Source organism: Poecilia mexicana, unplaced genomic scaffold, assembly GCF_051168715.1.
Source record: "Poecilia mexicana isolate PSO_F unplaced genomic scaffold, ASM5116871v1 scaffold_3, whole genome shotgun sequence".
NCBI classification, from domain to species: domain Eukaryota; kingdom Metazoa; phylum Chordata; class Actinopteri; order Cyprinodontiformes; family Poeciliidae; genus Poecilia; species Poecilia mexicana.
Window position 1 is genome coordinate 32,410,509 of NW_028263372.1, and position 17,764 is coordinate 32,428,272.

The 17,764-nt window shown below is 38.9% G+C and overlaps 1 protein-coding gene across 1 annotated transcript in view; it reads left to right on the forward strand.

Moving 5' to 3' along the window:
• trpm5 (transient receptor potential cation channel, subfamily M, member 5) overlaps positions 1 to 17,764 on the forward strand; it is a 24,779-nt gene continuing 7,015 nt past the window's right edge. The window contains exons 1-12 of the mRNA XM_014972683.2: positions 1 to 109; positions 5,134 to 5,201; positions 7,493 to 7,646; positions 7,783 to 7,963; positions 9,289 to 9,455; positions 9,553 to 9,730; positions 11,627 to 11,691; positions 12,044 to 12,229; positions 12,512 to 12,611; positions 12,736 to 12,854; positions 14,101 to 14,442; positions 15,075 to 15,218. Of these exons, the coding sequence (XP_014828169.2) occupies positions 83 to 109; positions 5,134 to 5,201; positions 7,493 to 7,646; positions 7,783 to 7,963; positions 9,289 to 9,455; positions 9,553 to 9,730; positions 11,627 to 11,691; positions 12,044 to 12,229; positions 12,512 to 12,611; positions 12,736 to 12,854; positions 14,101 to 14,442; positions 15,075 to 15,218 (1,731 nt within the window). The 5' untranslated portion in view covers positions 1 to 82. The remainder of the gene's footprint in view (positions 110 to 5,133; positions 5,202 to 7,492; positions 7,647 to 7,782; positions 7,964 to 9,288; positions 9,456 to 9,552; positions 9,731 to 11,626; positions 11,692 to 12,043; positions 12,230 to 12,511; positions 12,612 to 12,735; positions 12,855 to 14,100; positions 14,443 to 15,074; positions 15,219 to 17,764) is intronic.

Below are 17,764 nucleotides of genomic sequence, written 5' to 3' on the forward strand. Positions count from 1 at the left end.
GCCAAGTAGTTCGCCTGAACAGAAAACTCGCAGTCTCTCCTGCTGTGGTTAAGCTGAACAAGGAGAAAAGTTTGCATTGGCCATGCCGGAGAAACAAGACACACCTTTGGTGAGTGCCTACTGCAATGTTCTTTTTCCCTTTTCAACATCATCAAAATGTCTCATATTAGGCAAATGATAAAGTATTTTCTTTAAAAGCTGTGTGTCTCTTGCAGTATTTTAGCAAATCTACTGTATGTCAACAATCATAAAACAAATATGATAAAATCAGTTTAGGATTTGGGTAAGTAAAATTGTGGGGCTTCGTCTGGGGAGCATGTAGTTAAAATTCTATTTATGTATTGAGAAACTACACATTATCTCAGGGGACTTTATATCATAGTGGTGTCCTTGCAGTCATACCAAAATTCCCTCTGGAGTAGCACTTGTAAGTTGAACGGAGAAATAGGAAAAATCATAAAGTTTAAAGGTCTTCTCACAAAATGAAGCTCAGTGAGGATGGCCTAGTGTAATTTCTGGGTACCTTGAATGGTGCAATCAGAAGGATTTGTATTCGATAAATATTTGCTGTGCTCTGATAAAGTCCTGTATTACTAATTTTGTCAAAAATCTACAAGAAATACATGAGCTTTAAAGTTCAGAATAAAACATGGACACTTTTTAATCTCTAATTTGTTATTTTCTTCATTACTCGCATAAGACAAGGAGCTACCAAAGCTCCCACTGTTGAGAAACACAACATAGTATAAACTTCAAACTGCACTTCATTCAAACTGTAATCAAGATCAGAATGGTTAACAAAAAACAAAGTTTAAGGTGTGTGTGTCTGAATTTTTTTTTTTTTTTCCAAGACATGTTCTCCCCCAAACCCATATTCAGAGCACAGACCCACACGCACACAGCTCCACATCCTTTTCTCCTCCTTTTGCATGCAAATTATCCCGTTTGCATACCCAGTAGTCGTTTTCCTCCTCCACCCATACCTGTAGTCAAATAAAGCATTCCGTACCAAGCTGCCTTCATAATATCAAACAGATTACAAAGCAGATATTAGCTTTTTTTCCCTCTGCATTATACACAACATCACTTTTCTGGATCCAAAATACACAGAGAGACTTTTTCTCTTTTCTTTTGATTCGGACATGCTTGTCTCTTATTTTATTAATAACCTTTCATAAGAAGCTCAAATGGAAATGCAAATGAAAGTGACTGATAAAACTGTGTTTACTGAGGCACAGGGAAAATCTTATCATTAAAAAATGATAAAAAATGAGTTAGCATAATGATAGGGTGCCATTTATTTCTAGGAAAATCTTCATTCGCAGACGTAATTCCCGGTGATGTCTTTAGTGTGTCAAAAACTAGAATAAATATGAAGACATATTTTTAATTACATATTTATTGTTACAAAATTCTCTATAAGTATGAAAATATTCTTCTGAAACAAACTATAGCACTAAATATAAATGAGCAGTTCCACACAACTCATCATCACTGTAAGACAAGTATTTCCTGGGAAGACTTTTCAGTTTTTACCGTCTTTAAACTATGTTCTTTTTAAAACATGATGTAAAAATGTGACCACAGTAAAGCCTTTTAAAACTTTTCTTATATTAAATTAACCAAATTTTGAAAAAAAAAGCCCAAAGAGGATACATGGGTCCCCCTTCCAATGGGCTCACCACCTGTCGGAGGTGCCAAAGGGGTTGGGTGCTGTGTGTAACAGGCGACAGCCAAGGGTGGTGACCCTGGCGGTCTGATCCTCGGCTGCAGAAGCTGGCTCTTGGGATGTGGAACGTCAGCACTCTGGTGGGGAAGGAATCGGAGCTAGTGTGCGAGGCTGAGAGGTTCCAACTAGAAATAGTCAGCCTCACCTTGACGCATGGCTCTGGTTCCGGAACCAGTCTCCTTGAGAGGGGCTGGGCGTACTTCCACTCTGGAGTTGCCCACGGTGAGAAGCGCCGGGCAGGAGTGGGCATACTTGTTGCCCCCCATCTTGGCGCCTGTACGTTGGAGTTTACCCCGGTGAACGAGAGGGTAGCCTCCTTCCGCCTACGGGAGGGGGGACGGGTTCTGACTGTTGTCTGTGCTTACGGGCCGAACAGCAGTTCAGATTACCCACTCTTCTTGGAGTCCTTAGAGGGGGTACTGGAGAGTGCCCCTCCTGGGGACTCCCTTGTTCTACTGGGGGACTTCAACGCTCACGTGGGCAATGACAGTGAGACCTGGAGGGGTGTAGTTGGGAGGAGCGCCCCCCCGATCTGAACTCGAGTGGTGTTCTGTTGTTGGACTTCTGTGCTCATCACGGATTGTCCATCACGAACACCATGTTCAGGCATAAGGGTGTCCATATGTGCACTTGGCACCAGGGCACCCTAGGCCGCAGTTCGATGATCGATTTTGTCATCATTTCATCGGATCTGTGGCTGTATGTCTTGGACACTCAGGTGAAGAGAGGTGCGGAGCTGTCCACTGACCACTACCTGGTGGTGAGTTGGCTCCGGTGGTGGGGGAGGAAGCTGGTCAGACCTGGCAGTGTAGTGAGGGTCTGCTGGGAACATCTGGTGGAGTCCTCTGTGAGACGGAACTTTAACTCCCATCTCCGGCAGAACTTCGAACACGTTCCAGGGGAGGTGAGGGACATTGAGTCTGAGTGGATCATGTTCCGTGCCTCCATTGCCGAGGCGGCTTATCGGAGCTGTGGCCTGTCACAGTGGTAACCCTTGAACCCGTTGATGGACACCTTCAGTGAGGGATGCTGTCAAGCTGAAGAAGGAGTCCTATCGGGCCTTTTTGGCCTGTGGGACTCCAGAAACAGCCGATGGGTACCGGCGGGCGAAGCGGCATGCGGCTCAGGTGGTCGCTGAGGCAAGAACTCGGGCGTGGGAGGAGTTTGGAGAGGCCATGGAGAAAGACTTCCGTACGACTTCGAGGCAATTCTAGTCCACCATCCGGCGGCTCAGGAGGGGGAAGCAATGCAGCACCAACACTGTTTATAGTGGGGAGGGTGTGCTGCTGACCTCAACTCGGGACGTTGTGGGCCGGTGGGTGGAATACTTTGAAGACCTCCTCAATCCTACCAACATGCCTTCTGTTGAGGAAGCTGAGCCTGGGGACTCTGGGTTGGGCTCTCCAATCTCTGGGGACGAGGTCGCTGAGGTGGTCAAAAAGCTCCTCGGTGGCAGGGCCGCAGGGGTGGATGAGATCCACCCGGAGTTCCTTAAGGCTCTGGATGTTGTAGGGTTGTGTTGGCTCATGTGACTCTGCAATATCACATGGACATCGGGGGCAGTTCCCCTGGATTGGCAGACTGGGGTGGTGGTCCCCCTGTTCAAAAAGGGGGACCGGAGGGTGTGCTCCAATTACAGGGGGTCACACTCTTAAGCCTCCCTGGTAAGGATTATTCAGGGGTCCTGGAGAGGAGGGTCCATTGGATAGTCGAACCTCGGATTCAGGAAGAGCAGTGTGGTTTTCGTCCTGGTCGTGGAACACTGGACCAGCTACACCCTTAAGAGTCTGCACACTCTTAAATATTTACTTCTTTGCATTTTATGGTGGAGTGAAAACACTCACAACAGTTGGAGGAATACGTGACAACAGAGACATTAACAAACATGGATGATTTTCCAAAACTGATGAAAAGAAGAAATAGGATCCGGTCTGGAATGCTGCCAAGAGCCTGACAGTAACAATGAAAAAGCTGCCGGAATTTCTCGCAAGAACAGGTTATGTTCTACTAGTACGGCAAGTTCATGCATTCCTTGTATGTCTGGGCAGGTTCATGACAGAGGCCTTCTCTTCAAAGAAAGCATTTTGGCCTGATTAAAATATTCTAAAATCTAGTGGGAGAATGTGCTTTGGTCTAAAGAAATCTTACACACATTTTTGGGTCACAATAAAAGGTGAGGTTTGTGCTGAAAACATGACTAATTCACAAGGAGAACATCACACCCACAGCAAAACATGTAGACATAAACTTCATGATTTGAGATTGCTTTTCTTCAGAGGTTTCTTTTTTTTTTTCCTTTGGCCGCAGTGGCCTTCATTGAACAGTATATAGGTGGAAAATAGAGTGGAGAGAGAGGGGAAAGACAGGCAACAAATGGCTTGAGACCTGGAACTGAATCCATAATAACTGGGAACCTCTGTACATGGCACGTGTGCTACACCAACTGAGTCATCCAACGCGCCCATTCAGACAGTTTTCTACATTCAGACAGTTTTCAGAAAACTGACTGAATGTTTTCTATGAGTTAAAGTTGCAGTATCTAACTTTTATTTAAAAAGAAGTTTCTTACGTTTGTTAAAACTGTCAGTACGTCGTGACAGTATGGTATTAGACATATAATCTGTGAAAAAAATCAACATCCTTCCCTTCCTCCATGTGCCACTATTACAATATGCAGAAGTGCACTGCTCTTAACTAAAATTAACCGATCAGTGTTAGGGGGAAGACATTGGCATTGTCAATCAAGCTTGTGTGCACGCTTACTTACTGGAAAATGACGTTATGCGAAGTTATCTGTAGCCATGCTAATTAGCCCGAGCATTTGTGGCAGGCTCTATCAGGAAGAATCTGTAGCGTAGCAGAGAACATGCAGGATATGAACAGTACCTACATCAGGATGATTGACAGACGGGGACTAGGACTGGATAAGACTAATGTATTTGTTTACTAGCGTGCTCACTTATGCAAATAGGTTGTTGCAGGATTTTTTTTTTCATATTTTTCCTCATATAAATGCGTTTCTTTGGGACATATATCATGTTAAAGATTAAATATTTTACCTCCTTTTATAAGAAGTTTGTAATATTTTTAGAGTCCATGTAAATGTGAGACAAATGTGTTGACTTTCTTGTCAGATTGTTCTGCATCAAATCAGTCCTGCTTCATAGGCTCGCCATATACATTCCAGTTTTATCTATTTGAGGAAGTATGGTTGCTATGATGTTAGTTCAAGCAACTGGACTGGATAAAGCACTTTGCATATGGAGCGTGAATGAAAATTGTTCCAGCTTTGCATTAGCCACAAATACCTATTACCCTCTTTCCAGTCATATAAGGCTGGTGAGTGAGTTTTAATGGATTTAGTGGAAACTGGGATTAATGTCTGTGTATTTATTTGTTTGCAGGTGCCACTGCAGCCACAAACACGATGCCCTCAGTGTGGAGACATGCTGGAGTGGTCAGAGGAGCACAGGTGTGTCAAAGCATTGGTTTGCTTGTGTGTAACACAACCCAAATATATCTATATGAAACAGCACAAAAATCGGTTAAACTAACTTTATCTTACACTGAAGAGAATAGTTTTATTGCAAAGAAAGCATAATTGCATTCTTTCAGATCAGTGCATTAAGTTGGAGGGTGGTTTGCGACAGGAGGCAAACATTTGTGCATTACTAAAAGTCTTAACTAGATCCAAGTAGATTTTTTTATTTTAATTATTCATGAGAAAAAGTCATTTCTAAACTGGAGAGTAGAGTGCTTTGTATAACAATGTAGCTCTGAACTACATTGTTAGGAAGGAGGATTAGTGACGACACGGCTAAACCAATAAGCATTCAGAATTTCTCTACTGGTCTCAGTTTCTTATTGTTATCAAAAATCTACAAACTTCAAAACATCAGGGTAAAAATATTTATACTTTGAAAGATGCTTTCATCTTGTGCAGGATTTTAAACATTAAAAGAAAAACTTAAAACTCTTGATAAGCCTCTAATGTAAAACAACAAGTCATCACATTATCTTGGCATGCCCATTATTCTGAATGCTATGTAAAAATCACTTTGCTGGAACCAAAACAGAAGGTGAGTCTCTAACCATATGCATTGCTGCACCTTTTACAGTTGCTATGGCTATTTGCCTGTTGCTTGCATGACTGCCTCATCTGCAGGTAGGGCAGTGTTAAAGTGCAAGTGATAGAGAAGGGAGGGGCCTAAAGGTATAATTTGTTTAAAAGTTCAATCTATGTCCCTCTTTTGTTTGATTTTGCCAAGTTCTACTATTTAATGTGAAATTCTACAGCGCTATGAAAACAGTATTCTCCCCTTTTTTATTTACTACTGTTAAATGTTTCAGATCTTCAAAGACAATTTGATATCAGACAAAGATAGCATGAGAAAATACTAAATCCAATTCTCAGCTGTTTAATTTATAAAGGTACAACAAAAAGCAATCCCAACAAACCTTTTAGTTAGCTTTTATCTCATCAGTTCACATCATGTTTCCAAATCTATGTTATCATCACAATATTTTTATTGGCAAAAGTGAGGCAAGTCTTGTTTATTTTTTGTTCAGCAATTATTGGGACAGGGAACTCTCCTAGGAATGCATTTTCTTATCCAATCTCTTTGTCACTCTCCTGGAGTGTTTCAGTTTTGGGTTTAATTTGTCTTTGTATATTTGTTTGTGCTCCTTATTGTTGCTTAACAGATTTTGCATATTTAGTTTGATATTGCTGTACGTGTTTGATGCTTTGTATATAGTTTCTAAGTTTATTCTTGTGTTCTGTTCCTGGTGTATTTGCATTTATGTCTCTAAGATTATTTGTCAAGCTTTTTCCTTTGCTTCTAGATCCTTTGAGTCCTTGTTCGGCTCTTTCTGTGTTCATTATTCATCTTCGCTCAGTATATGCATTTGCCTTCTCTCCCAGCTGCAGTGTGACTGTAATTAACTACATGCATCTTGTCATTCTTTGTTGGATCTTTTCTGCCTGCCTTCATGTTGGATTTCTTTACCTATTTTTCTCTGCATTTACTCCTATAGGTTTTCAATGACACTCTGTTGTTGTTGAATTATATGGACATTATTAACTTTGACATGTAAGGTGTGCAATGATTTAGTTGTTGTGTTAGGTTCTTTTGTGACCTCCTGAATAAGTCACTGACTCGCTCTTGGAATAAATTTGGAAGACCAATCATTCCCAGGAAGATTCACCATTGTTTCATATTTTCTCTATTTGTGGATAATGACTCTCCCAAAATCTTATGACTGGCTTCCCATTTCATCTGTTCTGCAAATGGTTGAATAATACAATTGATTTGATAATACATTCATGTTTACTCAATGGGTCTTTGTCATATATTCACATTTGTTCAAGGATATGATATATTTCAGTCTCTAAGAAACGCAACTTGCAAGAGAGGAAATGTTTCCACAGAAATGCACATAACACAGTTTACAGGTTATTATTCTAATACATTTTTAAAATGTCTGTAAAGAAATGAATTTATGCAAACTTGTGGAGGTAGTATGACTTTTATTTTACCTGGAAGTGCCAACGACATGTTATGAGCATCTTAGATAGTCTTTTCCTACAAAGTAAGCAACACAATAACATTGTTAGAAAATACTGTGCAACAGATTACACAAGAGTTTATAACTTGGTATATTGTTTTCAAGAAGTGCGTCAGGGTCACTCAAAATTAAATCTTTCCTGTTGTATGCTAAAGATGACTTTATGACACAGAGCAATTACCTGTGTCTTTGCAGTGTCCTCCTTGGCTGCTCATGTTGCTGTAAAGTGGATGAGACTATTCAGAATGTAGCCAGAGGCTTGGCTAACAAAATGAAGGAGAAAACTCACTGGGCAGCTGGGAGAGTGGGTGACATTGACTTTGTTGGACCTACAAAGACTAAAGGAAAGGTGAGATGAAATAATGCAAAAAATGTAAATAAATACAGTAAAACAATAAAAAGCTGCAGAAAGTCTCAGAAAAATCCTTGAAGAAATTGATTTGGACACATGATCCTAACATCATATTTCTCTTCCCTTTATGCAGTTTGTGAGGGTGTCCAGCAACACAGACCCAGTTTTGATTTACAAGATGCTGACAGAGGACTGGGGCCTCTCTCCTCCACACTTGGTCGTGGCGTTGGTGGGAGGAGATGAGCTGGCTCAGATGAAGCCCTGGCTCAGGGACACTCTTAGAAAAGGACTTGTGAAAGCTGCACAGAGCACAGGTTATAATCAATGGGCCAAAGCTGGCCTTGACTTTTCACAGCAAGGGAATAACTTGTGTCTAGCCTTCTGCTGCAATGTGGCAGAATTGTTATCAGCAACAATACCATTACAGTATATTTTTGTCTACAATGTTTCAATTCTAAATCGGTTTTCTTATTTGCTTTATGTTTTTATGCACAATGTAAAATTGCATAATTCACTTTTAGCAGAACCCGCACATTATTCATGACTAAATGGGCAGAAATCTAATTTGCAGTGAATGCACTCGTGCAATCTGAGAAAGAACCTTCCAGTCTAATATCTTTTATACATTTCCATAAAGTGTTTCTGTTTAAGTCAGCTTTGTCCAATTTACTAGAAGTCAGATGTTTTCATATACTCATCATCAGCATGATGTTATATTCATTTTTAGACTTTTGTTCATGTACTTGAGTCATTATTTATGTAATTTTTAAGACATCAAGAATTGGATTCAAACATTTTAGTTAATTATGTCCATTGTCTAATCCTTACATACACCATCACTAATAATTGCTTAAATGTTCCTTGGCAACTTAAAGATAAACCAAACACTTTTTGAAATAATCAAAAGGGCTTTTTCAAAAATATCCCATTTTAATTCTGATGAAAACCATTAGATTTTGCTCAAAAGTTATGCTTTTTCCTGACTTTGACCACAGTCCCCTGGATTTTTAATAAAATTGAGACCTTGGAGTTCCCAGAAATTGTTTAGCTACTTCATCAATTCCAAAACGTTTCTGAAAGGATTTTGGAGAACTGCCAAGTTAGGTCACCCAATTGTGTCCATGTTTTAAATTTTTAGCTATTAGCTGAGTGTGAACTTGAAGACCTTGGATGTGATTCAGTCACACCAGTACCACTGAAAGCCCCACAGTATGATGTTGTCATCCCCATGTTGAAAAGTGTTTTCAGATTTGAAGGCCTTGTCATGAACCCCCAAGTGGACTTCTTAACATAGATAATGAAAACAAGAAAGCAGATGGAATGGTTCCTGCCCAAAATATGTGGACTATGTGTAAAAACTCAGTAGGTGTCAGAAAGCCATGTAGTTTATCTGCAGCCTGATAAACTACATCAAGTGTGGGTGTATGTACATTTTTGAGTCTCTATGTTTTAATTTGATCTTGTTTAGACACTATAAATTGCACTAAAGTTCTTGTTCATCAGCTGTATCATCATCCCACTACGGAAAAAGAATAGTTCATGTGCATTATGAAAAGTTATACATGACATTCATGCCTTTGATTAGTAAATATGAACATCTGAGCAGCAGTAGTTGTGCAACTCCTTCTCTGTTCTTCAGGGGCATGGATTTTAACTAATGGCCTTCGCTTTGGCATCACTAAGCACTTGGGCCAGGCAGTAAGAGATCACTCCCTGGCCAGCACCTCCTCTAAAGTTCGTGTTGTGGCCATTGGCATCGCACCCTGGAACATGATCCACAACCGAGAGGCTCTCCTCACTGCCAAGGTTTCCGCTCAGATACACAATACTGTCATCTGTAAACAACCCCAATACATTTGTGCTCTCCTGAGTCTTGGTGCATTGTTATAATAATTTTCATAAGGTGGATGAGCCTGCAGCATACACACCACAGGACTTGCCCCATGGTGCAGTGTATTCCCTGGACAGCCACCATTCCCACTTCGTGTTTGTGGAAGAGGATCCCAACAGACCAGGAGCCACCAGTGAAATGAGAGTGAAGCTGCTCAAACACATCTCCCTTCAGCGCACTGGTTATGGAGGTAAACTCCTTCATGCTCACATATGTTTTGGGTACAGACAATGGTTAAAATGTTCTATTCTATTGTTATTTGATTATTAAGTTCAAATTTAGCATTGCAATATTTTTGTTTGTGTAAAATATTTGAAAGATCATAAAAATAACCTTCATTGTTTTTTAATTATACATGCAGTTTTATTGCATTGTAATTCTGTACATAATACATGTTGCTGCGTCATATAGGGATATTTTAAAAGAAACCATGATTCATATTTTATGACTTTTTGCTATAGCGTGCTAAACTCAAAATGCCTCAGCATTGTAGAGAAGTGCAGCAGTCATGTTAAGTATTCTTTTTAAGTAGCTAAACTTTGCTATTCCTTATTCAAAGCAATCACTGTGCAAAGTTAAAGGAAAAACAACCACAGATACAAGCAGTGGAAGGACTGGGCCATCTGAGGACACTGTGTCTCTCCTTTCCATTATTCAGTGATCAGTCAGACTAAAAACTTTTTTATATCTATCTAATTATGTACTATTTATGATTTGATGATGTCTACAGTACATTTTCTACATTGCTAAGGTTAATAACGGAGTCTAGTTAACTTATAGGGACTATACATTTGACATCATGTATTTACTTTTTTATTAAAAATTAATAACTTTATATTTTATCATGTAGCAATATTGTCTAAGCCATTTTTCGACATCTTAATTCTCTGATACATAGGAAGATATAATGAAAAACATTTTAAAATTACATATTTTGATAAGAGAACACAATTCACTGTGACAAACATTTATAAATGAGATTTTTCCATCACTGCATGCGTTATCACTGTTTTAAATTATACAGCTTGTGTACAAGATATTTTTGCATCTGTCCTCAAAGATTAAGCGTGACAGCACATCATGTACTTACTTCACTCTCCACGAACTATATGCACTGTGGACGCACTCTGTCTATGCTGTTCAAGATCAACATTAAATCGGTTTTGATTTACAGAGATTACCTAAGTCCATATTTTGTCTTTTGTGGCGTCTAAAAGGTTTTCATCCAAAGTGCTCTGATGCTAAAGAAAAAAAAATATATATATACCACAACATGATGCTGCTACCACCTGGTGTAGACAGTTGTAGCAGGGTCTATGTTTTTCAAAGTTTGGAATATTATTTTATAAGCTACCCCTACTTTAAAGATCTTTACAATTTTACTTTCTGTTCTGTCTGGAGTCTTCAAGGGTGTTTGTGATGTAGGCTGTGCAGTACGCTTTTCTGAGAAACCTTCAAGGCCTCCAAAGAGAGCTTGCATTCATACTGTGATCAAACTAAACACATGTTGGCTTTGCTAAGAAAGATGTTGACTTTTAAAGGCAATTAGAGAAAGAGTAGTTTATTTAGTGGTATCAGAGGACAATGGACTAAATGCAAATACACATTAAAATTGAAATTTGAATTAAAAAGCTTAAATATTTTTCCTTGCGCTTTACAATAATGAACTGTTTAATGTTGCTCTAACATCCCAATTAAATACACTGAAGCACGCCGTGGCAACATTGCAAAATGCTTTTAAAATCAAACAATATGTTAGTCTCAAGGTCTGAATGCTGTTGCAAAGTGCTTTATGTTTTCCATTAGTGCAAATGTGGCAGCAAGCATTTCTGACCTTCCTAGTTTATTTAATGCATTTGTACATAGCACAAGTGTTTAAACTTAAAAATAAATTGTTTGACAGTGATAAACAGAAAAGATCCTGCCCTTCAAATGATTATAATCTTTAAGAATATTTTACACCACACAACAATTTTTGGAAAAAACTATATATTAACTCCTCTTTGGTTTAATTAATCAATGTATGTTTATCCATTATGCAGTAAACTAACATCAGAGTTGTAAAAGACAAAAATCTTCATTGCAGGAGCAGGAAGTTTTGAGATCCCTGTTCTGTGTCTCCTGGTCCATGGGGAGCCCAGAATCCTAAAGGTAAACTGTTTTATTTCCTTATGCTGTCTTAGTTATTCCACAGTAAAACAATAACCCAAAATGGTCTTTTAGAAAGTCAGATTTTAATTTCCATTGTTTGACTCTTTAGATAACTCTTAACATACGTTAGTAGACTTAGTAGAATCAGGCTCTGATCAGCTAAAGTAGCAAGCCAAAGGTGGACAAACAACAAACTCTTCATGTTATCTCACAACTAATCTCTTCATCTAAAAGAAAAGGCTTGTCCAACAATTACTTTTCATAAACAGGGCAATAACTGAGGAGATGGAAGAGCACAGCACTATCTAAACAACGTGGCTGTCTGCTGATAAAATTGTTTCTCTTCTTGCAGAGGATGTGTAAGGGCATTGGAAATTCCACACCGTGGCTGATTCTGGCAGGCTCTGGAGGCGTGGCTGACATCCTAGTCACGCTGATGAACAGAGGCTGCTGGGACGCAGACAGCGTTCATGAGCTGCTGTTGGACACCTTTCCCAATGCCCACCACAGCACAGACATCAGTAACTGGGTCAAGCTGGTGAGAGCCATGCACACAGCAGGGAGGCAGACACTTACAAAGATATGCACTTGTCAAGTATTGAACACTGGGATAAAAGTGGGGCACACTGGGAAACACAGTGAGACAAGCTACTGTGTGACTTTCATATTTATCTTAAGAAATTTGTGTAAGATTACCTAAATGTAGCATGACAGACAAGACAATTATTAAATGTTTCATGAAGTTATTGTTTATTTTTCAAATTTCATAGAGTTTAAAAATATGTTTACTCTGTTAACTGGCTGTTAACTTGCCTGACAGATCCAAAAGATACTTGATCACGGGCATCTTCTGACTGTCCACGACCCTGAACAGGAAAGCTCCGAGCTGGATACTGTTATTCTCAAAGCTCTTGTCAAGGGTAAAGTTCGTCTTACAGATGGAACCCTTTCTGTCGCACAATTTCTGCATTTCTGTGTGCGAAATGTTGAGGTCTTCATTGCCTGTGGACCTGTTGGCATTTTATGTGTCTGTGTGTTTATCAGCTTGTAAGAGTCAAAGTCAAGAAGCTCAAGACTTTCTGGATGAGCTAAAGCTGGCTGTGGCCTGGAACAGAGTGGACATTGCCAAGAGTGACATCTTTAATGGAGATGTGGAGTGGAAGGTGGGTAAACACTGAATATCTCTCTCAATCTGTATTCCATCTTGCCATGTATGTTGGTGGATCAGATAACAACTGACATTGGTTTAAAGGTGATAGTACTAAGTTTAGGATCACTTTCTGTCATGTCTTATAAATATGTGTGTCACTTTTGAACATTTCAACAGTGCAAGTGCATTGCAATGAAGGGAATACAGTTCATGCAGTGTAAGGGGATGTTACTATTGCTGTGATATTATATTGTTCTGTTGTTGTTTTTGTAAATGTAGAAATCAATTTACCATTTAAGGATAAAGGCTTAATGTCGAAATTGTTAAAATAATTATTATCCAAAATATTCATGTTGTTTGAGCAGCTTCACCTGCCATCAGATGAAGCTGCTCAAACATTAATAATGTAAAGGTAAGAGAATGTTGATCAGTGCAACCAGAGCTTTTGCATAAAATTGTAATGTTATCACTTGGTCACTGCAGCTGCAACATTAAATGCCCATATTTTTACAAGAACAATATGGCTCACCTCCCAGGATAGGAGGGATGTGGGGGAAGCACAAGAACTTGCAAAAAGAAGTTATTTGTTGCACCACAGCTGGTGCTTTCAGTTGATTATGTGTGGACACTCCCCATATGTGTTGCAGTGTGGGCTGTAAAAAACATTACACTATGTGTGGCTAACAACACAGATTGGTATCTGATTTGTACCTTCTGATTCGCATATTTCTGTTTTTTTTAGTCTATTCTGTTTATTAGTCCATTGCAATTTGAATTTGTATGCAGTGTTGTGTTAAGACACAGTACAACTGATCCTATTGCAAACTTGTACTTTCTACCAGACAACCAGACAAATGCTTTATTTACAGCATTTGATTTACAGCTGACAGCTGACTCCTGTGACTTTGCAGAAATGTCTGATATTTAATATCACACATTATTTTGTTAGTATGTCAAGTTATACTTTTAACATTAGCTAAAATCATAATTGAATCACGGTGTCAACAATGAAGCTGTAGACTTGTGATTGTCCTTGCTCACACATTTTGTCCTGTTAGGATGGCTGTAAATCTATCCAACATGCCAACATTTGTTTTTATAGACTTACTCACTAGCTGTTTCTCATGAGATTGCATTCACCTAAGAACACCAGTGTGTACTGTTGTAAAAAAAAAAAAAAGTCAATGACCTAATCATTATAAAACATTTCATTAAACTGCTTTGTGACTGATTGTTACAAAACCCTATAATTATTGCAGGCTTGTGACCTTGAGGAAGTGATGATGGATGCCCTCATCAACGACAAACCAGACTTTGTGCGCCTCTTTGTGGACAACGGGGTGAACTTGGGGGAATTCCTCACCTACGGTCGCCTACAGGAGCTTTACTGGTCTGTGTCGGAGAAGAGCCTCCTTCACAACCTGCTTCTGAAAAAATATGAAGAGAAGCAGCTCTTGCTTGGGGCAGCAAGAACACCTGGTCCGCCAGGACACCATCCCTCGGAGCAAGGGAAACCCCGCTTCACCCTGTTTGAAGTCGCCAAAGTCCTGAAGGACTTTCTGCATGACTCCTGCAAAGGCTTTTATCAAAAGATGCCAGCAGTGAGTGACATACACAGACTGTGACTCATATGTCAACTTGAGTGAATAATTATTGATTTCAGATGACAAATTTCTAACTTTGAAGTCAAGTCAAATTCTAAACCTAAGTGGTAGTTTTCAACCCATTTATTTGTCATTTAAATGGCAATTTTTGACACATTTCATAGTTTTCAACTGACTTGTGTCTAATTTTGTCTTCTGACTTTCTCAGATTGTGTCACTTGAAACATCAGAATTTACAATGAATCAAATAAAATACAAAATTTCTTGGTACACTGAATTCAGGGAGGATATTGAATCTTTAATTGACAATTTCATGCTATGGTTAAGATAAAATAGCATTTTACCAATGTAAATCAAGTCATATGTGTTTGTTCAAATATGACTTGATTTTGCTATTTTCCATGTTCTGTACTCTTCTTTGCACTCCAATTGTCTTTTGGGTTTTCTTAGATTTTTATGAAACAAAAGGCAAAATGACCTCCTTTATAGCCATATGAATTGCTTAATTCAGTAATGAACACCATCAATTCTATAATTCATTTAGGCACTGAATGTTGTGCTGAGTGTCTGCAGCTGCCCCATTTACTAAACATGTTTAATACATGCAGTGTACTGTCTATGCACCCCAGGAGAAGCCACCAAAGGGCCGACTGTTCCACAGCCAGAAGAACCTGCCCGAGCTGGAGGAGCGCTGTGAACATCCTTGGCGAGATCTTTTTCTCTGGGCCGTTCTTCAGAACCGACAGCAGATGGCTAACTACTTTTGGGCCATGGTCAGTCTTATCAGCTTCTTTGCTTATTTCAGTTCCAGCTTGTCATATATCAATCAGCAGCACCCTAAATATGCCTGGCACTGGAAAAATCTACTCTATCAGAACTGCAGGCTTGTGTGAGTTACACAGAGAGTGTAACTTCAAATGAAGGGTGACAAGAGGCATGACGCCAAACACAGAGCAGGTGTAGGTCAGTCCTGCCATATGCAAATGTCACTCTAGATAAAAGAGTGCTGTAACTAGGTGAGCTAAAAAGCAATCTTATCTTAAAGAACATTATTGAAATGAAGGTCATGTCGCTTGCTGAGGCAGTCGGCCCTTGGTGAGATAGGGAAGGCATATCTAAAGTCCTGATGAAGTTAATGAGAAATATATCCAGACATGGGACTGGTGCTCTTTGAACAGTTCAAATGACATAAATCAATGATGATCCCTTTTTTGTTTTAAACAATTTTTCAAGGCTCCCGTTTTTAATTTCTTCTCCAGTCATCCCTGTAGTGAGGCAACCAATTATTGTAATCTCACAAGTGGTCACCTTAATGTGCTCCTTTCTGGCTGGCTTCTTATTTCAAATATTATCTGAAAGACTGTTAATTGCATGCAGTGTGTGCACACCCCCACTGCAAGTCGTTTTCCCTCTCATGCTGTCGCCTGGATAGCACCATTCATAACTTGATTGTTTGAAGCGTCTCTCTGTCACTGAAAGCTTCATCAAAATGCAAGGCAGCGTATATACTCATCTCATGGCTTATATGTATGTATGCATGCATGTCTGTCTATCTGTATATATATAGAGCATGAGGGATAGAAATCATAATACATTGAAATGAAATAGGGATGGAGAGTCTATGCATACTCTTAATTTAAAGACTGTACTGCTGCTCTTGTGCTGATGTACTTGTAAGTTATTAACTGGATGTTATCTGATGAAGAACGGACAGGCAGTGTTATAAAAAAAGAAAGAAAGAAAAGTAGATGTATTATGAGATTTTTGTTGTATATGAAGAGCGTCGTTTAACTGGTACACTCCCATGAGCCAGAGTCTTTCTGTTTAAGAAAAACCTATCAAAGTGTAAATCCTTACTTACAAGAAAATAGCTTGGTATCTTGGGAAATATGCCTTGTTGTCATCTCCCTGAGAGAAGAGGTTAATACTGATAGTAATTAGTTTTACCACAACATTCTTCAGGTATTTAAAGGAAGTGAAATCACCCAAGCTTCTTGAAACACATTAGGCTTTATTGAACAAAATGAATGCTGGTAACTCTCTACATACAAGATGACTACATCTAATAATCTTTAGATGTTTCCCCTGAGGCCAGAACCCACATAAAGGGAGAAATGATCACCCTATGCAGGTTAGGGACTCTTATGCACATCTCCTCCAGTCACCAAAAGAAAGAAATTGCACTACATGGGCCCTCGATTATTAAGCAGTGTGACAAAGACAGGTCATTGGGTATTGGTGCTAGGTGTGCAAACATTTTCAGCCATTTTTTGTCATTATCTCAGTGTGCCTGGAGCCAATTTCCTCTCTCTCAGAACAGAAACAGATGAACATAATACTCGAAAAGTATTGTTATAAAGGGTTGTTTAACGTCTTTGTCTCCCTTTCACCGACATTTTACGATTCCGAATAAAACCACCAAACCTCTAACATATTCAAGTCCAGCAAGTCACTAGCTTCAATTTATTCCAGTAAGTGATTAAAATCACCAGACAATGATAAAACACATCTGTATTTTCAATCAGAAAATGTAACCTGTGGTAGATTAAGTTCTCTGTAATAAATTACTTTTGGTTCTTTCAGTTCACTGAATTAACTGAAAATGAAACCTGGGAGGAATGAAAGGAAAGCCGAATGAAATGCAGATTTAATAGTGAATAGCCAAATAGACTGTGTTAAAGCTCTTTGGAGAGCAGAGGGGGTGATTTTCTCATCCCATAGATAACAGGACATAGGTAGAAAATCATGGCAAATAAATAAATAAATAAATAAATAAATAAATAAATAAATAAATAAATAAATAAATAGTACAGCATTTTTTGTGAAGTGAAATTCTGGTGATCCATTTCAGTAAAACAAGCACTTGAAATGGAAGATGTGAAGCATTTCTAATCTGCCTTACTTTTCAGTTAAATAGTTACTGTGCTATTATCAGAACACGTTCTACACAGGAAGGTCACAAGTGTTACACCACCTTCCAGTGCAAACATGATGACAGGTTAAAGGTTCACAGATAAGTATTTGCATAATCTTCTATGGCCTTTATAAGATTAGGGTTATTCTTTGAAACTCTACTGTGGTCTTGGCCAATGGCTTTTGCTTTCAGGATCAACTAATCTGGATTTATATTAAACTATGAAAGTTATCTACTGATGTTAGACTTCTCTGAATATTTTATCTGAAACGCACTTTAAAAAATCCAGAACTATGCTTTTAAAACAGCAACTTAAAGACTAAGGGGTCAATTCTACTATTTGCCTCTTAAACATAGCTGATGCAGCATGCACAGTAATTGAGATGCAAAAATAAATCCCAAATT